At 45.6% G+C, this 27,490-nt stretch overlaps 1 protein-coding gene across 1 annotated transcript in view; it reads right to left on the minus strand.

Moving 5' to 3' along the window:
- LOC124545854 (odorant receptor Or2-like) overlaps positions 1-27,490 on the minus strand; it is a 119,970-nt gene that overhangs the window by 36,774 nt on the left and 55,706 nt on the right. Inside the window, exon 4 of the mRNA XM_047124812.1 lies at positions 16,619-17,000. Within this exon, the coding sequence (XP_046980768.1) occupies positions 16,619-17,000 (382 nt within the window). The remainder of the gene's footprint in view (positions 1-16,618; positions 17,001-27,490) is intronic.

The following is a 27,490-nucleotide window of genomic DNA, read 5'->3' on the forward strand; positions in this document are numbered from 1 at the left end:
AACTGCGACGCCTCATAAAGTCAGAACGCCGAGGAACGCTGTCAGACGGAATCATCCTGCTGCACGACAACGCCCGCCGCCACGCAATCAATCGGACGAAGACTACTCTTCGGCATTTTGGTTGCGAAACACTGCTACATCTTCCTTACAGCACGGATCCTTATCTGTGTGATTTTCACTCCTTTGGCGATCTGAAGAAAGACGCGCGTGGAAGTCGGTTTCAGTCGGTCGAGAAAGTGCTACAGTCAGTGCGGTAGTGGATCCGTCAGCGGCCGACCGCGTTCTACGAAACAATGGTTCATCGTATTGTCTCCCAGTGGGGTAAATGTCTTAACACGTGTAATGATTAATTTTTGAGTGGCGCCCATTCCGTGGTCCCATTGTGGCGAGTGTTCGGTTTTCATTTGACTGCCCCATATAGAATGCGGAGGTTAGAAGTATGCCCGCTCTGCAAAGCACGATAAGCGGCTCTATGAGACCGATCTGATGACAGATTACAGTGTTGGTACAGGCACATGTGTTTCAGACCACCCCTTAGGACCACGTTGTTGAACATGGGCCTCCGCAGCAGACAACCGCTATATATCCCCACGATGATCAAAGGGCATGGTCAATTATTATTGCATTGGGCTCGGGATCATCGAGATTGGACCGTAAATCAACGGAAACACGTCTTTGCTACAACTGGCCGATGGCCGTGACCAGATCCGCGGTCATCATGGCGAACGATTGTTGAAAACATGCACTGCGTCACGAACGCAGGCAGGGGAGTATTATGCATTGTGGAACATTCACCTAGGCTTCCATGGGACCTGTGGCAGTAATCAAAGGCATCGCGATAGCTGTGGGCGAGGTAGTCATCTCTTCACGCTTTATGTCTTCCCAGATGCCCTCTTCTAGAAGGATGTGGAGAACAAATGGAAAAAATTCAAATGCATCGTTCAATATGACGTAGAAAAGTATGTTCCGAGTAAGGTTTTAAGGGAAGGGAAAGATCCACCATGGTTTAATAGCCGTGTTATAAAAGCGCTACGTAAACAAAGAGCACTTCATCTCAGATTCAACATTTCAGTAAGGCATTTGATATCTCTCGCATTGCCGTTCAATGAAAAAATACGAGTTTACGGAGTATGAAAGTAGACCTACGATTGGATTCAAGACTTTCTTACAGAGAGAACTCAGCACGTCGCTCTTAACGGAACTAAATCGGCAGATGTTAAGGTAATATCCGGAGTACCACAGGGAATTGTGATAGGACCGTTGCTGTTCACAAAATATATAAATCATCTAGAAGAAAGCGTCGGATGCTCTTTAAGGCTATTCGGAGATGATGCAGTTGTTTATCCCAAAGTAGCAACGCCAGAAGATAGTAAGAATTTGCAGAACGACCTGCAGAGAATTGATGAATGGTACAGACTCTGGCAGTTGACCCTGAACGTAAATAAATGTAACATATTGCGCATACATAGGAAAAGAAATCCACTACTGTACAGCTCCACTATTGATGACAAACAGCTGGAGACAGCGTCTGCCGTAAAATATCTAGGTGTAACTATCCAGAGCGACCTTAAGTGGAATGACCTTGTAAAACAGATAGTGGGTAAAGCAGACACAAGATTCAGATTCATGGGAAGAATCTTAAGGAAATGTAACTCATCTACGAAAGAAATGGCTTATAAGGCGCTTGTTCGCCCGACTCTTGAGTATTGCTCATCTGTCTGGGATCTCTATCATGTAGGGCTGTTAGAGGAGATAGAGAAGATCCAACGAAGAGCTCGGCGTTTCGTCACGGCATCGTTTACCTGGCGAGAGAGCGTAGCGGAGATGCTAAACAAACTCCACTGGTAGACGTTACAGGAGAGACGTTGTGCATCACGGAGAGATTTACTACTGAAAATACGGGACAGCACTTTTCAGGAGGAGTCAGACTACATATTACTTCCCCCCCACATAAAAAAATGGCTCTGAGCACTATGGGACTTAACATCTATGGTCATCAGTCCCCTAGAACTTAGAACTACTTAAACCTAACTAACCTAAGGACATCACACAACACCCAGCCATCACGAGGCAGAGAAAATCCCTGACCCCGCCGAGAATCGAACCCGGGAACCCGGGCGTTGGAAGCGAGAACGCTACCGCACGACCACGAAATGCGGGCCCCCCCACATACATATCGCGTATTGACCACAAGGAGAAAATTCGAAGAATTAGAGCCAATACAGAGGCTTACCGACAATCACTCTTCCCACGTACTATTCGCGAGGCCGGCCAGTGTGGCCGAGCGGTTCTAGGCGCTTCAGTCTGGATCCGCGCGACCGCTACGGTTACAGGTACGAATCCTGCCTCGGGCATGGATGTGTGTGATGTCCTTAGGTTAGTTTGGTTTAAGTAGTTCTAAGTTCTAGGGGACTGATGATCTCAGATGTTAAGTCCCATAATGCTCAGAGCCATTTGAACCATTTGAACTATTCGCGAGTGAAACAGGGTTGGAGGGATCAGATAGTGGTACCGAAAGTACCCTCCACCACACACCGGTATTAGGTGGCTTGTGGAGTATAATGTAGATGTAGATGTACAAGTGTTCTTGACTGAAGGCCGAAATCGTGCTGCAGTGGATTCAGGAATGTGGTAGTGTACTCACGTTCATGCCAACTGCACGCCCACGAGCCATCGGATCGCAATTGAAGGGAAATACGTGGCATGTGCGTCAAAACATGATGCCATGTTCCTCTGGGAAGCTACCAAGGTCGTTTCAACTCCATTACACGCAGAATCCTGCTGTAATGTGACCCAAAGTGGACCAAAATAGAATAAAGCAGTCAATTACACATAACGGTCGTCTTGAAGTGACTGCATACGATTTGCCCGTGTCTACGAGTACAGCGTTGTTCATAACTACCCAAAGGGATTCAGAAGAATACTGCCCGAAAACTGTGAGACATACAGAAAAAAATCTGGCAAGATGTGAGTAAAACTCACGTCCTGAGGGTTCTGCATAAATTTAATTACGTATGCAGACAATTCATCCACACCGGAAGTCAGTAATCACGACCTTTTTTGCTGTTATCGACACTGATTCTGGTAAGGTATCAGCCTCGGAAAATCCAAGACTTTCGACAATGTTTTAATTTTAAGTTTGAAGTTCGGTTACAAACGATAAAAGAACTCGTGTGATATAATTTCAAAATAACTGTTTTCTGATATTTTCTTCATCTTGCATCTTCCCAAATTTCATGACTGCAGGTCAACGGGAAGCTCCCTATACGTTTCAGTGAGTGAGTTTACGAGTATCAAAATATGTGTCATAAATCGCCGTATCTTTTGATTGACTTAGAAGCTTAAATGTACTGGACTTCCAAGGGACTATCGGCCTCAGTATGTGACATAAATTTCAACTCGATTTCTCTAACCGTTCCTGAGAAAACCGGTTCTTCATAGACGGACGGATAGACAGACAGTCGGAGAACAAATGACAAAAAACTTTTTTCTTTGTGACATAATTACAAATTAACAATTTTTTATTTTTTTGCTTTACTTGTACAGTGAAACTTCCCTTCTTGCCAAATTTCATGACTCTAGGTCAACCTAAAGTATCTTGTAGATTTTTAATGAGTTTGTGAGTATCAAAATATGTGACGTAAATGGCAGTTCTTTTGACTGCATTGACTTAAATGTGTTTCACCGCCAAGAGATCGTAGACCCGAGTATGGGCATAAATTTCCTATGAAAATTGTTTTTAACATTGGACAGAGAGACAGACGGACGGGCAACAGCGTGATCCTATAAGGGTTCCGTTTTTACCGGGTTAGGAATGGAACCTTTAAAAGGACACGAATCAATGGATAGAGTATCTCTCGAACTTTCGATTCGTAATACGTGCCGAGACGTAATTGCAGAGCGCACCACCAGAAGGCAGGCGTGTTAGGAAGTGTTCACAAATACCTTAATACACTCCGCATTGTCGCATTGAATTGTTTCGCACCTGTGGATGGGCAAGCAGATAAACAGATTTACAAAGCGGGAAGCGCGGCAACGAGTTCAATGAATTGCACACCCATGCTGACGTTCTGAGTCACAAATGGTGCTCATATAGAGATATTTTATGTCCGTTAAAAACTTGGAGAAATGCTCTGTATATCTTTAAGTATTCACGCAGACGTCTTCTGAAACTCTGAAGATACGAATAAACCTGTATTATTCATTTTAGTAACTTACTCATGTATTATACTAAGCCGGCCGCGGTGGCCGTGCGGCTCTGGCGCTGCAATACGGAACCGCGAGGCTGCTACGGTCGCAGGTTCGAGTCCTGCCTCGGGCATGGGTGTGTGTGATGTCCTTACGTTAGTTAGGTTTAAGTAGTTCTAAGTTCTAGGGGACTTATGACCTAAGATGTTGAGTCCCATAGTGCTCAGAGCCATTTGAACCATTTTGTTATACTAACATTACTTTAGCCTAAGTGCTCAATAACTCAGCATCACTCAAAATGTGCCCATTAGAAGACAACGAATACATTCTTATTCAGAAAATCAGGAGAAAAAGAAAATTGATGTGAAACTGCAGTCACCTTTACGCTACGCAAGTCACGCAATGGAGTATGGTGTAGGGAGTACTTCAGTCGTTCCCAGCCCGCATCTGGCGACATTGCTCTCCCCCCAGTTTTGTTCGTTAACAGTGGACAGGAAGTAAGATAAGTGCCTGTTTAAGCTCTAAAGCTTTTGAAAATGTTGACTGGAATACTCTCTTTCAAATTCTGAAGGTGGCAGGGGTAAAATACAGGGAGCGAAAGGCTATTTACAATTTGTACAGAAACCAGATGGCAGTTATAAGAGTCGAGGGGTATGAAAGGGAAACAGTGGTTGGGAAGGGAGTGAGACAGGGTTGTAGCCTCTCCCCGATGTTATTCAGTCTGTATATTGAGCAAGCAGTGAAGGAAACAAAAGAAAAATTCGGAGTAGGCCTGGCTCTGAGCACTATGGGACTCAACTGCTGAGGTCGTTAGTCCCCTAGAACTTAGAACTAGTTAAACCTAACCAACCGAAGGACATCACAAACATCCATGCCCGAGGCAGGATTCGAACCTGCGACCGTAGCGGTCTTGCGGTTCCAGACTGCAGCGCCTTTAACCGCACGGCCACTTCGGCCGGCAATTCGGAGTAGGTATTAAAATCCATGGAGAAGAAATAAAATCTTTGAGGTTCGCCGAAGACATTGTAATTCTGTCAGAGACAGCAAAGGACTTGGAAGAGCAGTTGAACGGAATGGACAGTGTCATGATAGGAGGGTATAAGATGAACATCAACAAAAGCAAAACGAGGATAATGGAATGTGGTCGAATTAAGTCGGGTGATGCTGAGGAAATTAGATTAGGAAATGAGACACTTAAAGTAGTAAAGGAGTTTTGCTATTTGGGGAGCAAAATAACTGATGATGGTCAAAGTAGAGACGATATCAAATGTAGACTGGCAATGGCGAGGAAAGCGTTTCTGAAGAAGACAAATTTGTTAACATCGAGTATAGATTTAAGTGTCAGGAAGTCGTTTCTGAAAGTATTTGTATGGAGCGTAGCCACGTATGGAAGTGGAAGCTTTCGAAATGTGGTGCTACAGAAGAATGCTGAAGATTAGATGGGTAGATCATATAACTAATGAGGAGGTATTGAATAGGACTGGGGAGAAGAGAAGTTTGTGGCACAACTTGACAAGAAGGGATCGGTTGGTAGGACATGTTCTGAGGCATCAAGGGATCACCAATTTAGTATTGGAGGGCAGCGTTGAGGGAAAAAATCCTAGAGGGAGACCAAGAGATGAATACACTAAACAGATTCAGAAGGATGTAGGTTGCAGTAGGTACTGGGAGATGAAGAAGCTTGCACAGGATAGAGTAGCATGGAGAGCTGCATCAAACCAGTCTCAGGACTGAAGACCACAACAAAAAGCTCTGTTTTCTTTAATTTTACTCCTATGGTCATCTGAGATGCAGGGTGAGGAAGCTAAGGCAGGCCGCCTGTCAAAGACTGAATGACCACCTTTTGCTTCGTCGACGTGCAAAAAGAGAGTCATTGAGGTTTTGGAAGCTACCGACAGGGATGTGGAGACATGCCGACTCCAGTGCTGTGGCCAGCTGTGCTATGTTTCTCGGTTGAGGGTCCATGGTGCGAACAGTTCGATCGAACTGGTCCTACAGATTCTGTTTGGGTTTAAATCGATGGAGTTTGGTGGCCAGGGGAGTACGGGAAACTCATGCTGGTGTTCTTCGAATCACGCACTTAAGTGTGACTTGTAGGGCAGTCAGTAGATGATGTAGATGTACACAGTAGGCTGTGTGACACGTTGCATTGTCCAGCTGGTAGATGCCATCGTGTCGAGGAAAAAATAAACTGTAAGTCCGGGGTCCATGGACTCCAAGGAAAGATGCACATTTGTGTTAGTCCTTTGCGCCTTTCAGAATGACGAGATCATCGAGGATATGCCACGGAAACATTCCCTCCTCCGATCCGGAACCTTGCAGGGCTGTACACACCAACGGTCGTCTGTCCGTTGAAGCATGTGATTCATCTAAAAAGACTACGTGTCTCCATTCAGTGGACGTACAGTTGCAGGATTGGCGTGCAAATTCCAGCCTTCGTCACCGATGAATATGAGTCAGCATGAGAGGATGAATGAGGCACACGCAGCAACTTTCACTGAACAGTCGTTGAGAAGACACTATTGGTAGCCTCTTGGTTCATCTCGGCGATCAGTTACACGACAGTGGCACTGCTATTCGCCCGTACACATCTCGTCGTTCGCCCTATCATCTATGTCACAAGCTGCAGATTAGATGCCTCGGGGCCGGTTTTTGATAGCGTTATTTTGCGATGCAAGGTGTGCTTTAACAACGGTGGCATGCGAACAGTTTACAAACTTAGCCACTATGACCAGAAATCATATGATCATGCCCGTTTGGACGCCACATAACGCGCACCGTTTCCGGCTTACGACAATGACTGCGCTGATTTCTGTGTCCCCCGACACCCTTTAGATATCCTTCACTGCTAGTGGTGCCATCTGCCGTCCGCGAGTGGTTAATGGCTGTTGACGTTGAACGTAGGTGGTGGTCACCTTAATGTGACTGGAAGGCCATATGCAACAAATACGAGGTCTATTCGGAAAGTCTTCCAGCTACTTCTCTACATAGACGCCGCACCGACTTAGACATTTTTCGTAGCGTTGTACCTACTTTCCAATACCCTCATCAGAGAAAGCAGTCGCTTGTGCTTTCTGCCAATTTTCTACGCTTGTCTTCAACTCCTGGTCTCTGCCAAAATGTTGTCTTCCTAGGCAGAGCAGAGATGAAACTCAGGGGGAGCCAATTAAGGGCTGTATAGTGGATGATCAAACACTTCCCATCGAAAACGCTGCAGGAACATATTCATCGCCCTTGCAGAATGCGGCTGAAGGTACCGCATTACGGTTATGTTATGTGGTCTGCATGACATCAAGCGAAATCTCTCAACAGGTCCTTATACGCGTATCAAAAAAAGTTTTACATCACCTCGGTTCAGAGAGTTCCGGAACCTGTACAAAAATTGGAATAGAGATCAACATAAAAATCATTTCCGCCCTTTTTATTGCTCATGAAAACCATTCACGGCATGTTGTACCACCATACAGCGAGACCTTCATAGGTGGTGGTCCAGACTGCTGTACACACCGGTACCTCTAATACCCAGCAGCATGTCCTCTTGCATTGATGCATGCCTGCATTCGTCGTGGTATACTATCCACAAGTTCATCAAGGCACTGTTGGTCCAGATTGTCCCACTCCTCAACGGCGATTCAGCTTAGATCCCTCAGAGTGGTTGGTGGGTCGGTTCGTCCATAAATAGCCCTTTTCAATCCATCCGAGGCACGTTCGATAGGGCTAATGTTTGGAGAACATGCTGGCCACAGTAGTCGAGGGATGTCGTTATCCTGAAGGAAGTCAGTCATCCACAAGATGTGCACAAGGGGGGCGCGAATTGTCTCCAATAATCTGCCGATATGGTTGCACTATCGGTCGGAGGATGGCATTCACGTATTGCACAGCCTTTACGGCACCTTCCACGACCGCTAACGGCGTACTTGGGTCCCACATAATGCCACCCCAAAACTACAGGGAACCTCCACCTCGCTGGACAGTGTGTCTAAAGCGTTCAGCCCAACCGCGTTGCCTCGAAACACGTCTCCGACGATTGTCTGGTTGAAGGCATGTGCGACAGTCATCGGCGAAAGAGCGTGATGCCAGTCCTGAGCAGTCCATTCGGCATGTTGTTGCGCATATTTGTACGGCGCTGCACGGTGTCGTGGTTACAAAGATGGACCTTGCCATGGACGTCGGGAGTGAAGTTGCGCATCATGCAGCCTATTGCGCACAGTTTGAGTCGTAACACGACGTCCTGTGGCTGCACGAAAATCATTATTCAACATGGTGGTGCTGCTGTCAGGGTTCCTCCGAGCCATAATCCGTAGGTAGCGGTCATCCACTGGAGTAGTAGCCCTACTGTAGTGGCATGTCATCGACAGTTCCTGTCCCTTTGTATCTCCTCCATGTCCGAACAACATCGCTTTTGTTCACTCCGAGACGCCTGGACACTTCTCATGGGCAGAGCTCTTCCTGGCACAAAGTAACAATGCGGTCGCGATCGAACCGCAGTATTGACCGTCTAGGTATGGTTGAACTACAGACAACGTGAGCCGTGCACCTCCTTCCTGGTGGAATGACTGGAACTGATCGGCTGTCGGACCCCCTCCGTCTAATAGAAGCTGCTCGTTCGTGATTGTTTCGTCTTTGGGAGGGTTTAGTGACATCTCTGAACAGTCAAAGGTACTGCGTCTGTGATACAATATCCACAGTCAACGTCTATGTTCAGGAGTACTAGGAACCGGGGTGATGCAAAACTTTTTTTGGTGTATTTACTTGACTGTAGACACTACTTCCTGCGCATCTTCGCTTGCTCACTGTGCGCTCCGAGCTGAAAAGAGGGGCATGGCGCCGTTGACGGGCATACTAGAGGCACTGCGCAACACATCTGTGCGAAGATGCATCGGATTTTGAATCGGACCTTACTTTCCGAATGGACGTTGGGTGTAAGTTAAACTCTGAGATAAACAGAGGTTAATTCGAGACAGGTCGCCAAAAATCAGTCAGAGGTCTGAGTAAAACTGTGAGAGCGCATTGTAAGTCGTATCTGGTTAGCTCATTATGTAACAGCATTGTCCCGGAAAGATGTCGTTCTGGTTTCGAGTCCCGATCCGGCACACAGTTTTAATCTGCCAGAAAGTGTAGTAACAGCGCGCAGTCCGCTGGAGAGTGGAAGATTAATAGGGCCACACTTTGTTCCGGAATGCTAGTCCTAAAGGTATGGAAGGGAAATTCCGTGAAGCTTGAAAACTAGGAGAGAGGTACTGGTCAAGGCAGAGCTGTGAGGGCGAGTCGTGAGTCGTTTTGGAGTGCCTGGAGCACTGCTCACGAAAGACAAGCCTCTGGTTTCGAGTTCCAGTATGGCACAGTATTTGAAGATGCCTGGAAGGTGCACTTTACTCGTTTTTTTTAGGACTGTGGTTTAGCTCTCCATGCAGCTATACAGATTTAGTGTATGTTGAGACCACGAGTCGCAACATCTGGAAGCTAGACTTCCCTCCAGCAGCTAGGTTCCAACTGGGCTGTCTAATCGCCAGGAGCAGCGAGTCCTCCAGCAAATGCTTGCGCTTTGAAGGTTGCTACTAGCGAGGAATCGGTTTCAGGTGAAGCATCGCATGGAACAAATAGTGCGGATCAATATTCAGCGAATTTTTCCGACGGTGGCCGCATTACGGCATTGAAATTAATCAATGACGCGAGTTGATAACTTGTATCGGACTGAGAGCCGAACACGGATGCTCCGCTTCTCTAAAACGGTTGTCTTAACCGTCTCGATCATCCAGACACGCTCCCCGACCGACCCGAATTTCCAGCTCGTTGTACGCCAATCAGTGTCCCCGTCCATGTACTTTCTCTCGCTGAGCGACCTGTATTCCTGCGAGAGGAAACGAAAGCTGATGTGCATGCGCACTGAAACAATCATGTTTGGCTATCAAGGCTGTAGAAATATTACATACTACATAATGTGCAGCTTGCAACAAACACTCACAGACAGTAGATGGCAGCACTAGCAGTGGAGGTTGTATGAAGCGCGTCGGGGCTCGCGGAAAACCGTGCAGCCCTTGTAATGCGGAAACGGAGCGATTTTCTGATGTCCCAAAGGGTATAATCATTGGCCTTCGGGCATTTCCGAAACGGCTAAGTTTGTAAATTATTCTCATCCCACCACGGCTAAAGTATACCGTGCATGGCAAAATGGCACTATCGAAAAGCGGCTACGAGGAAACTGTGGTGCACCACAGGCCATAGATGACAGGGGTAGACGACAGCTACGGAGGTGTGTACGGGTGAATGGAGGTGCAGCTGTTGAGCAACTGACCGTCTAGATAAACCAGGAGGCTAGTAACTGTGATGTAGTCAGTCATACTACCACACCGCTGCCTGAGAGATCGATCCGCCGGATGCGATTCTCTCGATAAACGGAACAGAAGAACGGCTGTGCTAGTCAAAGAGTACACTGCCAGTCGCAGTACTTATGCTCGCCGCGAGGCGCCGCTAGGCCACTTCATGTGTAGCAAGAGTGTTGTGCAGTTGTGCCAGTCTACAGTTCGTAGCCGCGCTCAGTGGTCAGCCAGTGCCGATGTTAGTCATCGTCTGCAGCTCAGTCATTGCCGCCATCAAGCCTTTGTAACCCAGTTCCAAGTTAGTCCTCAAATTCACCGGATTCGACATTCAAGATTACGAGAGATTAAATCGTCACTGCCTGATTTGTGACTTGTAAATTACGTCATTCTACAGACGCTTAGTCTAGTCGCGCCTTCTATAATTGTCAACCAATAGATCATGGACTACAACAAAGTTAAGTAAGAAATACTTTCTCATTTTGTAATCGTGCTAATTAATTGTGTTTTCCTGTTGTAGCTACCAAGCAGTCTTGGCATAGTAGAACCCACATTTCCACCTCCTTGGCTACCTCATATTTGCTACCTCGTGTTGATGGACATGGTTATGGTGGAAGATCGAGAGCCATCAGTAACAGTGTCTGCTCAACGACCGTTCTGCGAACGTTGCTGCATACGGACCTCCGCAGCAGGCGTCTGGTTCACGCATCCATGCTTTCAAACGAAACTCATCGGCGACTAAGGGTGGAATTTGCACACCGAAACCGCAAATCGACGTCCACTGAGTGGCGACAAGTGAGCTTTTCAGATGGACCACGTTTCATGCTCCATCGGACAGGTGGCCCTTGGCGTATACGACGTGAAACGTCTGAAAGCAAACACACTGCAATAACCGTGAGAAGTGTTCAGGCCGGAGGAGGGAGCTTTATGGTCTGGGGAAAGTGTCCGTGGCATTCCGTGGGGATCTGGAGTGCAAAGAGGATCAATACAAGTATGCATCTACGCTTGGAAACCGTGTCCACCCCTAGTAACATGCAGTTAGTTTTTCCTCGGCACAATGGCACCTACCAATAAGTCAATACAATCTGTCACGCAGCTCGCAGTGTAGGTGAAGAACAGCAAGATGAGATTACCGTACTTTCCAGGTCACAAACACCGCAAATTTCAACCCAATCGAGAATCTGTGGGACCTCCTCGATCGGGTTGTTCGAGCGGTGGACTCTCTACCTAGAAACCTAATGCAGCTGGCCACGGCACTGAAGTGGGCGTGGCCCCGCATGCCTGTCGGTACCTTCCAGAGCGTCAGTGACTTTCTTCCTGCAGGTCTCACAGCAGCCGGCACTGCAGAAGGTGGTTGTTCAGGCTTTTGACAAATTTTCACGTTCGTGTCACTGGAGAGTGTCCGACAGACAACTTAACACCGACTTACTTTGTATCAAGGATTCGGTTATATGCTCTGTTACATAAAGTTACTCGCAGGTACGTCTACAACACGTTGCACATTTGGATTTGAAAAAACTTTTATGTACTGAACACATAAAATTCGTGCCACATTACACAGGGTGGTCGGAAACTCCCGTTACAAACATCTAGGACATGTAGAGGGTAGTGAGTACATAACATTTTGAATAGGAACTCATGTCCGGAAACGTATCGTTTCCGTTCTACGACAGTTTCAATGCAGATGATAATCTCATCCACAACCACTTGAGGAATGTACTTAGGCGTGACCCAGCACAATTTGAAAAGAATACTGACTCGTTCCGTTATTACTTACGCATTTGCATTACAACTTAAACCTTATGGTTTACATTAGTCGACAACAACAAGAATCCAGCATCTCCCGCACCAGCCGCAACGTACCAACGTTGTGACACACATTGTACCTCCGAAGCATGTTCTGGTACACTCTCTCCATCTCACCTGGTGTCTCTTCAGTGTCTTGTGCAGCGGCCAGAACTCGTGCCAGCAGATCTTCCTCTGTCTCTACAGGTGCCTCATAAATTAGGCTCTTCATACGACCCCACAAGAAGTAGTCCATAGGGGCTAAATCCGGCGATTATGGCGGCCACGCGGTTGGACCAACTCTCACCATACCGTCTGTTGAGATGTCTCCGGACAGCCAGTGAAAAGTGGGGTGATGCTCCATCATGTTGAAACCACATTTCCTGACGGACATTCAATGGCACAGCTTCCAAGGACGGGTCCATTGAGTGTCGTAGGAAGACTAAGCATGCGGGACCCGTGAGCTTGGGTGGAAGGAGGTATGTTCCAATCACATGGCGGTCCAGAATACCTGCCCACACGTTAATTCCAAACCTGTCTTTGAAATCCCTGAACATGCGTCGCATGAGAGTTTTCGTCCGCCCAGACATGGCTATTTCGAGCATTCAGTACACAATCCCTTGTGAACCTACATTGATCTGTGAAGAGAACTCGACGTGGAAACAGGGGCGCATCGATGTAACGGTGCAGGAATCATTTGCAGAAGGCGACGCGTTAAGGAAAGTCTGCTGGACCCATAGAGTGTACCCTTTGTAAGTGGTACGGATGTAATTGTTGCTCATGCGGGACGTCCAAGACGGTACTGTGACTAACAGCCACTGCACGTGCAGTTGTTCGCGAACTCGTTGACGGGCTATCTTCAATGCGGCGCAGTACGTCTTCTTCAAATTCGGGTGTGCGGCGTCGCCGTGGAGCACCACAGTCCTGCCTCCTCACGGTGAAGGCACCCGTTTCTCGTAGCCATTGTGTAACCTGGGCAAACAGTTTGTGCGATGGAGTGTGATGGTGTGGAAAACATTCGTGATACAGCCGACTAGCAGCTCTTCCGTTACCTCCAGCTTCCCCATACACAGGGAGCATGTCTGTGTATTCCGCAAAAGTGTACCGCACCACGTTTCCTCTATCGGTGATGCACAGGTATTGACTCGGTCTCACAGCAAAGCGGACAATAAGTGACATCTGGGGATCGTTTGACGTAGTACACGTCATCGTGTCTACCCTGTTGCACACCAGCACAGGGAACTCTGAGACGTTTCTCTTGCCCTAAGCAGAAGTTGACGAGGTACACATCCGAAAGGAAACTGTCGTAGAACGGAAACGATATGATTCCGGACATTGGCTCCTATTCAAAATGTTCTGTACTCACTACCCTCTACACGTCCTAGAAGTTTGTAACGGGAATTTCCGACCACCATGTATAAGAATAAGCCGCTAGAAGACGTGGACTGTTAAACTGACTGAGTCATACGTATCAGAATGAAATATAATAATATGTACTGAAGCAGGTGTACCCTGGTTTTGTAATTTGTGTAGTGCTTACGTCGTTATCATCGTCGCACGTTGTTCTGTATGGAAACGAAGGAGTATCTTTCACACTCTCATGTGTATTTTGTGCTCAAGAATGCTTGTACGTTAACATAAGAAATGTATTCTAGTAAAGAGTAATGAATGTAAGTACCGAGAATGATTATTTCTTTCGTATATTATGGATTTTAATCAGCGTATAAATGCATGGAAAAGGAACAAAATTTAAAGTCATTACAGCATTCTAAGGTCAGATTAAAAATTATCGAAATACTACTATTTACATGCTGGGTGTAATTAGGCTGTGAAATGACGTCATCGCCAAGGTCTATTGAACTGGGTGTCCCAGACAAGTACAAAATCACCGAAATATGTGGCAGACGGGTAGCAAATATGTTTTCCAGCCATCAAACAGTTGAGCCGCAGAATGAACATCAAATACAATAGTTACATGAGCAGTGTACATGGTTTGAAAATTTACTACGCAAGTTACTGGTTGACTGATGATCAAAGATGAACAGCGTAGATTGTAAGTCTATGCTACGTAATCCATGATTACAGAAAGGCTATGGGTACATAAAATCACACATCTTTGAAAGAACCGTCTAATCTGTGAAAGCATCTGTAAATACTTCTTTACACGTATGGAAACGTTTTCATATGTATTGGATTAGAAATGGGACGCGGACAGAAAAGGTGAGACAAGTGAGAAAGACATAATGCTGATTTTACTATTAACAGTTTTGGCTTGTCAGATGACAGCGTGGATGTCATACTGCCACAGACACGGTGTACAGCGCCAGATTTACACCTGGTGGCCAAAATTGGAACTAATTTTTGCCAACGTAAACCGTATCCCCACAGAAATATTTGCATGTCTACCGTACAGCCCACAATGGACTTCCATGAGTAGCTGCACTTTATTTATAACCATCCAGTATTTCCTTTCCTTCGGCATTTGTTTCGTGTATCTCGTGGATCCCACAAGCACGTATGATAACTATATTCTTCTATCAGCAACATTAAATTATCTTCGGACCACTCCGTCTCTATCGCAACAACAACAAAAGTAGATAACATAGCTGACGAAAGCTTTCTGTTTTCCTAGCTCAGAAGCGGCTACCTTGAACTTCGCTAAAAGACCGACAACGAGCGGAACGTGAGCGAACACAAGCGAAGAAATCCCTTTCGCTGTTGCACGTTCGTTTCGGTGCAAAGGAGACTTTCGCACTCGATTAGTTGTGCGCTTTAAATAACGTAAACGGACACTTAACGCGACTTAGCCTATATGGAAAATACACTCCTGGAAATGGAAAAAAGAACACATTGACACCGGTGTGTCAGACCCACCATACTTGCTCCGGACACTGCGAGAGGGCTGTACAAGCAATGATCACACGCACGGCACAGCGGAAACACCAGGAACCGCGGTGTTGGCCGTCGAATGGCGCTAGCTGCGCAGCATTTGTGCACCGCCGCCGTCAGTGTCAGCCAGTTTGCCGTGGCATACGGAGCTCCATCGCAGTCTTTAACACTGGTAGCATGCCGCGACAGCGTGGACGTGAACCGTATGTGCAGTTGACGGACTTTGAGCGAGGGCGTATAGTGGGCATGCGGGAGGCCGGGTGGACGTACCGCCGAATTGCTCAACACGTGGGGCGTGAGGTCTCCACAGTACATCGATGTTGTCGCCAGTGGTCGGCGGAAGGTGCACGTGGCCGTCGACCTGGGACCGGACCGCAGCGACGCACGGATGCACGCCAAGACCGTAGGATCCTACGCAGTGCCGTAGGGGACCGCACCGCCACTTCCCAGCAAATTAGGGACACTGTTGCTCCTGGGGTATCGGCGAGGACCATTCGCAACTGTCTCCATGAAGCTGGGCTACGGTCCCGCACACCGTTAGGCCATCTTCCGCTCACGCCCCAACATCGTGCAGCCCGCCTCCAGTGGTGTCGCGACAGGCGTGAATGGAGGGACGAATGGAGACGTGTCGTCTTCAGCGATGAGAGTCGCTTCTGCCTTGGTGCCAATGATGGTCGTATGCGTGTTTGGCGCCGTGCAGGTGAGCGCCACAATCAGGACTGCATACGACCGAGGCACACAGGGCCAACACCCGGCATCATGGTGTGGGGAGCGATCTCCTACACTGGCCGTACACCACTGGTGATCGTCGAGGGGACACTGAATAGTGCACGGTACATCCAAACCGTCATCGAACCCATCGTTCTACCATTCCTAGACCGGCAAGGGAACTTGCTGTTCCAACAGGACAATGCACGTCCGCATGTATCCCGTGCCACCCGACGTGCTCTAGAAGGTGTAAGTCAACTACCCTGACCAGCAAGATCTCCGGATCTGTCCCCCATTGAGCATGTTTGGGACTGGATGAAGCGTCGTCTCACGCGGTGTGCACGTCCAGCACGAACGCTGGTCCAACTGAGGCGCCAGGTGGAAATGGCATGGCAAGCCGTTCCACAGGACTACATCCAGCATCTCTACGATCGTCTCCATGGGAGAATAGCAGCCTGCATTGCTGCGAAAGGTGGATATACACTGTACTAGTGCCGACATTGTGCATGCTCTGTTGCCTGTGTCTATGTGCCTGTGGTTCTGTCAGTGTGATCATGTGATGTATCTGACCCCAGGAATGTGTCAATAAAGTTTCCCCTTCCCGGGACAATGAATTCACGGTGTTCTTATTTCAATTTCCAGGAGTGTAGGTTGTCTCACAAGATATGCGTTATATGGCATCTTAAATTTGTTAACAAGTGTCTGTGTTCAACTGAAGGGCGTTACGGAACTTTATAATTTCCTGGTGGAACCGAATGCATTCGACAAGTCTGTCGCGGTCACTGCGCTTCGCCGGCACGACACACTCGGCGTCGCCCCGCCAGACTCTGGATGGAAGCTGCCTCCTCTCCGAAGTGTGGCAGTCCCCGCCATCCCCCGGGTGCAGAGCGTTGGTCAGAGCGGCGTTGAGCATGGTCAGCTGCGCCGACAGGTAGATGATGAGCGTCACGTAGAAGGCATCCTGCACGTCGCACGACAGGTAGATGAGCATCAGCCAGTAGCACATGAGCACGTACGTCAGCTGGTAGTAGGGCGTCTGCTCCGGCTGCCCGTTGTACCACCACATCAGCATCGGCAGGTTGCGGCCCATGTGCGGCCTCATGGTCACGTTACCTGTGCACAGCAGTACCGTAGAGTAAACCCCGTGTTGAACAATGAATCTATCTGTGAGCTATAGTCTACACTGCAAGTGATGAATATACCAGTGACTAGACTGGATTGGTCAGCTAACACGTTATGTATACGGTTCCTACACAGTCTCAACAATAGTACACTCATTCGTTCGTCATGAAACACAGGCCTAAATCCGTGTTTCTACACGTAAACAAAGCGACTCTACTTGGCCGCCTTTGGTGCGACGTCACCGAAGTTGGATGTGGGAACATTCAAATTTCTGTGGTGTCACTCGCTTGTCGACACTTTTTTTATCATGCCACTTAAGGTAAAAGTCGCCTTTACTTTGTTAAGCCACTTTCTGTTACCCACCGTCGCCAGCCTCATTCGACTGACATCTCGTGGCTGAATTTCGAAGTATTATCTCTCTATTCCGGTTTTCGTGTTAGTAAAACACATGTCCAGCAAATTTGAGAACGGAAGTAACAAAGTTTCTGATAGCTGTTGATTCGTGAGTGGCTCCTGTTCGTGCCATCTATTACTTAACACCCTGTTTTGACCGTTCTGCCACCTCCTTATGTTAATTTCTATTACTGGTGTCACTAAGTTGTTGCCTTGCCTGGCCGTGAGCGGAAGCAGCAGCACTTACCGATATAAGCCCTGCCGTATTACCTTTTCTGGACTGCTATTACTTCCCGGTCGTCGTGTGTCGACGAGGGAGATGGAACGTGCCAGCAGTTAGTTCGGACCTGGTAGTGTTTGTGTTGGCACGCGGCACAAGTTTAGTCGGGGCGCGGCAGCAGTGAGTTCCGGACCGCCATGACTCGCCCGACGGTTGCTGAAACGCATGGCGTCGACTTTGGTTGGTCGTCGGTCGGTCATCTCGCCGGACAACGTGTATACGGTAGGCGATCGCTTATGGGTTGGCAGTGTGTGCCGACTCGTGATCCGTCCCTGTTATTGTACAGTCACTGCCGTTAGCATTGCCTGGTTCTTCGTGCAAGCGTTCGTGAAACTGTGTGTAGTTTGTGTGATTTGACTGACAAGTTATTTTAAATGTTGTCGGCATACTGGCTCTGAGCAGTCGGTCGGTTGGCGTGGATCTTTGAGAAATTCTCGGCGGGGCGTAGTTTGGCCGGGACCCGCTGGCGGTCTTCACGCGGTGTCGGAGAGTGTGGCGCTGTTCCCATTGCTACGAGGTCCACCGACCCTGGACACGAAAGTTGAGTTCTGATATAACCTACCAGCAAGTCAAAGCTGTTCACATTGTGTCGTTTGGAGTTCGTTGTCGGCTGCTGAGATATTCCCGCGAGCAACAACGTGGTTTTCAATTTGGAAAATTCTAGCCACCCTCCGGTGGAGTTTCACTGTATTTGGTTATTTGAATTGAAGTGCACCAGCGGAATCTTCTGCCTTGTGGCCGTTAACGTTCCGGTTACCTGCCTTGGGCGTTGACGTAAATTTCAGGCAGTGTAGTTTCCTCATCGTGTGGTTGTTGTCCAGCACTGTGTGTAGTTTGACAGCTCCGTGTGTGACTAGTTGTGGTCACCAATATCTTCTACGTTATTCCGTTGAACTTCCTGTTGAGCTCTGGTCGGGTGAAGTGGAAATTATCTTGTCGGTGGGTCCGCTGACTGTCGGTCGGTTGGGTTGTCGTCGGATCGTGAATGGTTGGCCCGACTGCCTGTCTCGCCTAAACGAGCTTTAGTGTTTCAATTCAGGCTGACACTCGAACATCTGGGCGCCCTGTGTGTGTACTGCCTTATTTTTTTAAATTTGTTCTTGTTGTTGGTACTTGTACGCTTCTAGCTGGTTTTGTGTTTTAAATTAGAGTTGTTTTACTCTTAAGGCCTTCAGCCTAGCTTAAAGTACAGTTTCACGTAAGCCCCTTAGCATTTTTAAGAAATTTTTAATTTTTAAGTCTTCGGCCCTTAGCAGATTTGAATTTAACTTGTTTACTTTAACTTCTGCCCCCATGAACCATGGACCTTGCCGTTGGTGGGGAGGCTTGCGTGCCTCAGCGATACAGATGGCCGTACCGTAGGTGCAACCACAACGGAGGGGTATATGTTGAGAGGCCAGACAAACGTGTGGTTCCTGAAGAGGGGCAGCAGCCTTTTCAGTAGTTCCAGGGGCAACAGTCTGGATGATTGACTGATCTGGCCTTGTAACACCAACCAAAACGGCCTTGCTGTTGTGGTACTGCGAACGGCTGAAAGCAAGGGGAAACTACAGCCGTAATTTTTCCCGAGGGCATGCAGCTTTACTGTATGATTAAATGATGATGGCGTCCTCTTGGGTAAAATATTTCGGAGGTAAAATAGTCCCCCATTCTGATCTCCCGGCAGGGACTACTCAAGAGGACGTCGTTATCAGGAGAAAGAAAACTGGTGCTCTACGGATCGGAGCGTGGAATGTCAGCTCCCTTAATCAGGCAGGTAGGTTAGAAAATTTAGAACGGGAAATGGATAGGTTAAAGTTAGATATTGTGGGAATTAGTGAAGTTCGGTGGCAGGAGGAACAAGACTTCTGGTCAGGTGAATACAGGGTTATAAATACAAAATCAAATAAGGGTAATGCAGGAGTAGGTTTAATAATGAATAATAAATAGAATGCGGGTAAGCTACTACAAACAGCATAGTGAACGTATTATAGTGGCCAAGACAGACACGAAGCCCATGCATACTACAGTAGTACAAGTTTTTATGCCAACTACCTCTGCATATGACCACGATACTGATGAAATATATGACGACATAAAAGACATTATTCAGATAGTGAAGGGAGACAAAATTTAAGTCTCGGGTGACTGTAATTCGACAGTAGGAAAAGGAAGAGAAGGAAACATAGTGGGTGAATATGGATTGGGGGAGAAAAATGAAAGAGGAAGCCGTCTGGTAGAATTTTGCACACAGCATAACTTAATCATAGCTAACACTTGGTTCAAGAATCATAAAAGAAGATTGTATGCATGGAAGAATCCTGGAGATGCTAGAAGGTATCAGATAGATAATATAATGGTAAGACAGAGATTTAGGAACCAGATTTTAAATTGTAAGACAGTTCCAGGGGCAGATGTGGACTCTGACCACAATCTATTGGTTATTAACAGTAGATTAAAACTGTAGAAACTGCAAAAAGGTGGGAATTTAAGGAGATGGGACCTGGATAAACTGACTAAATCAGAGGTTGTACAGAGTTTTAGGGAGAGCATAAGGCAACAATTGACAGGAATGAGGGAAAGAAATACAGTAGAAGAAGAATGGGTAGCTTTGAGGGATGAAGTAGTGAAGGCAGCAGAGGATCAAGTAGGTAAAGAGACGAGGGCTAGTAGAAATCCTTGGGTAACAGAAGAAATACTGAATTTAATCGACGAAAGGAGACAATATAAAAACGCAGTAAATGAAGCAGGCAAAAAGGAATACAAACGTCTCAAAAATGAGATCGACAGGATGTGCAGAATGGTTAAGCAGGGATGGCTAGAGGACAAATGTAAGGATGTAGAGGCTTATCTCACTATGGGTAAGATAGATACTGCCTACAGGAAAATTAGAGACCTTTGGAGAAAAGAGAGCCACTTGTATGAATTTGAAGAGCTCAGATGGAAACCCAGTTATAAGCAAATAAGGGAAAGCAGAAAGGTGGAAGGAGTATATAGAGGGTCTATACAAGGGCGATGTACTTGACGACAATATTATGGAAATGGAAGAGGATGTAGATGAAGATGAAATGGGAGATACGATACTGCGTGAAGAGTTTGACAGAGCACCTGAGTCGAAACAAGGCCCCGGGAGTAGACAACATTCCATTTGAACTACTGACAGCCTTGGGAGAGCCAGTCCTGACAAAACTCTACCATCTGGTGAGCAAGATGTATGAGACAGGCGAAATACCCTCAGACTTCAGGAAGAATATAATAATTCCAATCCCAAAGAAATCAGGTGTTGACAGATGAGAAAATTACCGAACTATTAGTTTAATAAGTCACAGCTGCAAAATACTAACGCGAATTCTTTACAGACGAATGGAAAAACTGCTAGAAGCCGACCTCGGGGAATATCAGTTTGGATTCCGCAGAAATATTGGAACACGTGAGGTAATACTGACCCTACGACTCATCTTAGAAAATAGATGAAGGAAAGGCAATCCTACGTTTCTAGCATTTGTAGACTTAGAGAAAGGTTTTGACAATGTTGACTGGAATACTCTTTCAAATTCTAAAGGTGGCAGGGGTAAAATAGAGGGAGCGAAAGGCTATTTACAATTTGTAGAGAAACCAGATGGCAGTTATAAGAGTCGAGGGGCATGAAAGGGAAACAGCGGTTGGGAAGGGAGTGAGACAGGGTTGTAGCCTATCCCCGATGTTATTCAATGTGTATATTGAGCAAGCAGTAAAGGAAACAAAAGAAAAATTCGGGGTAGGTATTAAAGTCCATGGAGAAGAAATAAAAACGTTGAGGTTCGCCGATGACATTGTAATTCTGTCAGAGACAGCAAAGGACTTGGAAGAGCAGTTGAACGGAATGGACAGTGTCTTGAAAAGAGGATATAAGATGAACATCAACAACAGCAAAACGAGGATAATGGAATGTAGTCGAATTAAGTCGGGTGATACTGAGGGAATTAGATTAGGAAATTACACTTAAAGTAGTAAAGGAGTTTTGCTATTTGGAGAGCAAAATAACTGATGATGGTCGAAGTAGAGGGGATATAAAATGTAGATTGGCAATGGCAAGGAAAGCGTTTCTGAAGAAGAGAAATTTAACATCGAGTATAGATTTGTGTCAAGAAGTCGTTTCTGAAAGTATTTGAATGGAGTGTAGCCATGTATGGAAGTGAAACGTGGACGATAAATAGTTTGGACAAGAAGAGAATAGAAGCTTTCGAAATGTGGTGCTACAGAAGAATGCTGATGATTAGATGGGTAGATCACGTAACTAATGAAGAGGCATTGAATAGAATTGGGGAGAAGAGAAGTTTGTGGCACAACTTGACAAGAAGAAGGGACCGGTTGGTAGGACATGTTCTGAGGCATCAAGGGATCACAAATTTAGCATTGGAGGGCAGCGTGGAGGGTAAAAATCGTAGAGGGAGACCAAGAGATGAATACACTAAGCAAATTCAGAAGGATGTTGGTTGCAGTAGGTACTGGGAGATGAAGGAGCTTGCACAGGATAGAGTAGCATGGAGAGCTGCATCAAACCAGTCTCAGGACTGAAGACAACAACAACAACTTTAACCTATTGAATTTTTAAGTCTTCGGCCTTCAACCGGTTTGAGTTTCAGTTGTTTGTTCTTAAGGCCTTCAGCCCAAATGAAAGAACTGTTTCTCGTAAGGACTTCGGTATTTTTTAAAAAAAAAATGTTTTGGTGTTTTAAGTGTTCGGCCTTCAGCCGATTTGAATTCAACTTGTTTACTTCAGCCTAACTAAAGAACTGTTTTAAGATAAGGCTTGCCTTTCAAATACCTGATTATGCTTGCGTTTTAAGTTATTGGTCTTCAACCGTTTTTAAATTAAAGTTGCTTTCAGCCGGTAATTAAGTCCCAAAGATGAAAGCTGTGGGTTTAAAAAAAATTGTTGGGCTCTTGTAATGTTTGATCAAATAACAAAGTTGTATGTTCGAGTGTAACTGACAGCCCCTTATTTTGGCCTCTTTCCACAACTGAATCTATCTGTCCTGTCCTGCGGGTTAAGCAGGGCGTTTCAGCTCTATAACTTCAGATTGACTGTAGCTTTCAATAAAGAAGCGTGAATATGCAAAACCCGACTATTTTTCACCGTCTTTTGTGCACTTGCACAATGCGTTAACTCCCAACTTCAACATTTACAGTACCTGTGACATCTTATTTAATTAGCTTCTAACGTGGACTATGTAGTGTCATATATGCTAACTATGAAATACATATATGCTTTGCTATCATGTGACTTCACAACCGTCTGAAGTGTGAGATGAAAGTATATCAATAGAAACATATTAATACTGTGATACGTGGTGAATTTCTGCTTTTGTTTTTCTGTATAAACATGTCTTATAATTAAAATCATAATTATAATCATTTACTGAAGAGGTCAAACGGAAACGAACTCTATATGAAGATATGCCCGAAAAAACGGGCAAACCTTCAAATGCAAAAACTTAGAGATAAGAGTTGCCATCTGTTGCCGGGTACGGGAACTACCAAAATTGACATTGGTCTCACCTCTAAATATCATATTGGAATATTTAGGTTCAAAAATGGATGTAGGCACTATGGGAATTAACATCTGAGGTCATCAGTCCCCTAGACTTAGAACTACTTAAATCTAACTAACCTAAGGATATCACACACATCCATGCCCGAGGCAGGATTCGAACCTGCAACCGTAGCAGCAGTGCGGTTCCGGACTAAAGCGCCTAGAACCGTTCCGTCACAGCTGCCGGCAGGAATATTTAGGGGTGAGACAAATGTCAGTTTTGATAGTTCCCATACCCAGCGATAGATGGCAACATATATCTAAGCTTTTACATTTGAAGGTTAGCCGGTTTTTCTGCGCATGGTTTCATATATCTTTTGCTGTAAAACTAATGAAGCTGTACTTGAATTATTCTCGCCTTGCTATGGCATCGTTTTTCGTCTGGCTCTTGTAGAGTAAACACGTGTGTTTCTAGTACCATAAATTCAGGTAAATATATTTTTTGAAATGTGTAAGTGGAATTTAGTAGCAAACCTGATCATGTCCCACGATAACAAGCATAACTTGGTATGAATATCGGCATCATTCTTTTCGAGGCCGTAACGAAAGGATTGGCGATGAACTGTTTGAGGGTAGAACCGTCGAACACATTACGTGTTCTCTTGTTGCCTATCTTTGAAGAGGCCTATCCTGAAATCGAATGTCTATCATTCCCTTTCGTTCTTTACTTATATTTTTATGTACGAGGCCTGTTCAGAAAGTAAGCTCCGATTGATTGCCAAATTGAAACCACAGTGAACATCAGAAATGTTTTACTTGTAAGAATTAGCTACACCTTTCAGCTACTTCTCTACGTAGTCGCCGTTCTGACTTAGACTTTTGTCATAGCGTTGTACCAACTTTTCAATAGCCTCATCATAGAAGGCAGCCGCCAGTGCTTTCCGCCAATTCTCCACGCTGGCCTACACCTCGTTGTCTGTGTCAAAATGTTGTCTTCAAAGACAGCGGTTCATGTGACCAGAGATGAAACTCAGGGGGAGACAATTGCGGACTGTATTGTGGGTAATCTAACATTTCCATTTGAAAACGATACAGGAGCATCTTCATTGCCCCTGCAGAATGCGGCTGAGAATTGTCGTGAAGACGAAACAGCACGACAGTTATGTAATGTTAGCTGCATAGCTTCAGGCGAAATTTCTCACCAGGCCCTCGTACTTGGCGGCAGACACTATTTTCTAGACATCTTTACGCACTCACTGCGAGCTCAGAAATGAGAAGAGCGACGTGATGCTAACTGGAGTTATACTAGAGACACTACCCAACACATCTGTGCAAAGCTTTATCGGATTTTCATAGTCGTTTCCATTTCGCGACCGATCGGAGCTTACTTTCTGAACGCCCCTCGTAAGAATCATGTTAGGTCAATTACCTTCGAACAATGACGTCGGCAGTCGCTTCAATGGTTTTTATTAATATCGTCTCTCATAAAATTAATAGGCAGTAACCTGATAATTACCTGAATATGTAACTTACATCTTTGGACACTAATCATTAATTTCATTTATCTATACTTTTTGCTCAGGTTTGTCGTTTTTGAACGTTTCGCTCACCCATCGCGTAACTGAATTAACAGTCAACATTTTTCGGTATTTTTATTTGCCGTGACGCACTGGGAAAGGTTTTCATAACAGTAACATCTCAGACCTTTCTCTTGTACTATAAATTTTAGAAGGAAACGCTTCAACTAGTCACTGGATTTCACCTGAGTGACAGATCTGTCAGGCACTTTTCAACCCTTTTAAAGCTGCCAAATTCTAATTTTGGTGATACGGTTGTAGAAACGTGTAGGCGCCCTCCGTCGATCTGCTGTCGTCGGCTTCTCTGACGTACGATGTTAAAGTTATCTACTGTATATGCCCGACTTTTAGTTATATCGGTACATCAGATGGAGCGGCCACAAACGTCTTCACTGTAACGGCGACTACATTTCGGGTTTTAATGATAATTAATGTAACTTTTGCTCAGTCGATCACCCTTCATTTGTTGTTGCGTTACCGAAGACAAGATAGTTAATAACGTCTTTGGTTGTTAATTATTATTCACCAATACACACGTAATTATGGAAATAACTTCAGTTTCTTATCAACAACATTCGATAATAATTAAATGATCATGAATGATTGCGTATTGTATAGAAGGAAAAGGAGGGTTGGTCCTACGATTGCTCTCAGCAATTGCGGCAACTAAAATGGCCGTCATTTTTGTAGTTAGTCACTCATATACAGGGTGAGTCACCTAACGTTACCACTGGATATATTTCGTAAACCACATCAAATACTGACGAACCTATTCCACAGACCGAACGTGAGGAGAGGGGCTAGTGTAATTGTTTAGTACAAACCATACAAAAATGCACGGAAGTATGTTTTTAAACACAAACCTACGTTTTTTTTAAATGGAACCACGTTAGTTTTGTTAGCACATCTGAACATATAAACAAATACGTAATCAGTGCCGTTTGTTGCATTGTAAAATGTTAATTACATCCGGAGATATTGTAACCTAAAGTTGACGCTTGAAACATTGTCCTCACTTCATTGCAGGGGCCCAAACACCTGCAACATACATCGCTTTTCTACAGAATGATCTGCCAACGTTGCTCGAAAATGTCCCACTGGAAACGCGTCGACGTATGTGGTATCAGCATGATGGTGCACCTACACATTCCGCAATTAACACTAGGCTGACCCTTGACAGGATGTTCGACGGGCGTTTCATAGGACATGGAGGACGCATAAATTGGCCAGCCCGTTCTCCTGATCTTACACCTCTGGACTTCTTTCTGTGGGGTACGTTAAAGGAGAATGTGTACCGTGATGTGCCTACAACCCCAGAGGATATGAAACAACGTATTGTGGCAGCCTGCGGCGACATTACACCAGATGTACTGCGGCGTGTACGACATTCATTACGCCAGAGATTGCAATTGTGTGCAGCAAATGATGGCCACCACATTGAACATCTATTGGCCTGACATGTCGGGACACACTCTATTCCACTCCGTAATTGAAAACGGAAACCACGTGTGTACGTGTACCTCACCACTCATGGTAATGTACATGTGCGTCAGTGAAAAAGACCAATAAAAAGGTGTTAGCATGTGGACGTAATGTACTGATCCAGTCTCTTCTGTACCTAAGGTCCATCACCGTTCCCTTTGGATCCCTACGTAATTCGGTGCTCTCCGATACACACGATCGAACAGCGGAGGAGTGCTACTCAAGCGTCAACTTTAGGTTACAATATCTCCGGATGTAGTTAACATTTTACAATGCAACAAACGGCACTGATTACGTATTTGTTTATATGTTCAGATGTGCTAACAAAACTAACGGGGTTCCATTTAAAAATACGTAGGTTTGTGTTAAAAAACATACTTCCGTGCATTTTTTTATGATTTGTAGTAACCAATTACACTAGCCCCTCTCCTCACGTTCGGTCTGTGGAATCGATTCGTCAGTATTTGGTATGGTTTACGAAATATATCCAGCGGTAATGTTAGGTGACTCACCCTGTATATTGTAGCAAGGACTATGGTCCATTACTACACTTCGATACAGAGTTTCAAACTTCGTGCACTGTTATTTTCACAAAAACTAAGTGTCCAGTCCAGTCCTTATACTCAATTTATCGTCCCTTCGTGTAGTCCACAGATCCTATTATCAGTTATTCGGTAAAAGAATTTAATATTGAGTGCTACGTAGGTTTTTGTTAAAAACATACTTCCGTGCATTTTTTTATGATTTGTAGTAACCAATTACACTGGCCCCTCTCCTCACGTTCGGTCTGTGGAATCGATTCGTCAGTATTTGATATGGTTTACGAAATATATCCAGCGGTAATGTTAGGTGACTCACCCTGCATATTGTAGCAAGGACTATGGTCCATTACTACACTTCGATACAGAGTTTCAAACTTCGTGCACTGTTAATTTCACAAAAACTAAGTGTCCAGTCCAGTCCTTATACTCAATTTATCGTCCCTTCGTGTAGTCCACAGATCCTATTATCAGTTATTCGGTAAAAGAATTTAATATTGAGTGCTACTTTTTCTCGCACGCACAATTCCTCAGATATTCTTAGTCTGTGTGACCTTACTGCAAAAGTCTGTCCCATATAAATTAACTAAACTCATTTTTCTTGCAGTTTACAAAACTGCCCTGATCCCTTCCGTAGCATACCACACGGAAATGCCCGCTATACCGCACGCCGCAGCTACGTGGACTTATTCAGAACGCAGAAAACAAGACAAGAG

The sequence above is a fragment of the Schistocerca americana genome, chromosome 8 (genome assembly GCF_021461395.2).
Source record: "Schistocerca americana isolate TAMUIC-IGC-003095 chromosome 8, iqSchAmer2.1, whole genome shotgun sequence".
NCBI lineage: Eukaryota > Metazoa > Arthropoda > Insecta > Orthoptera > Acrididae > Schistocerca > Schistocerca americana.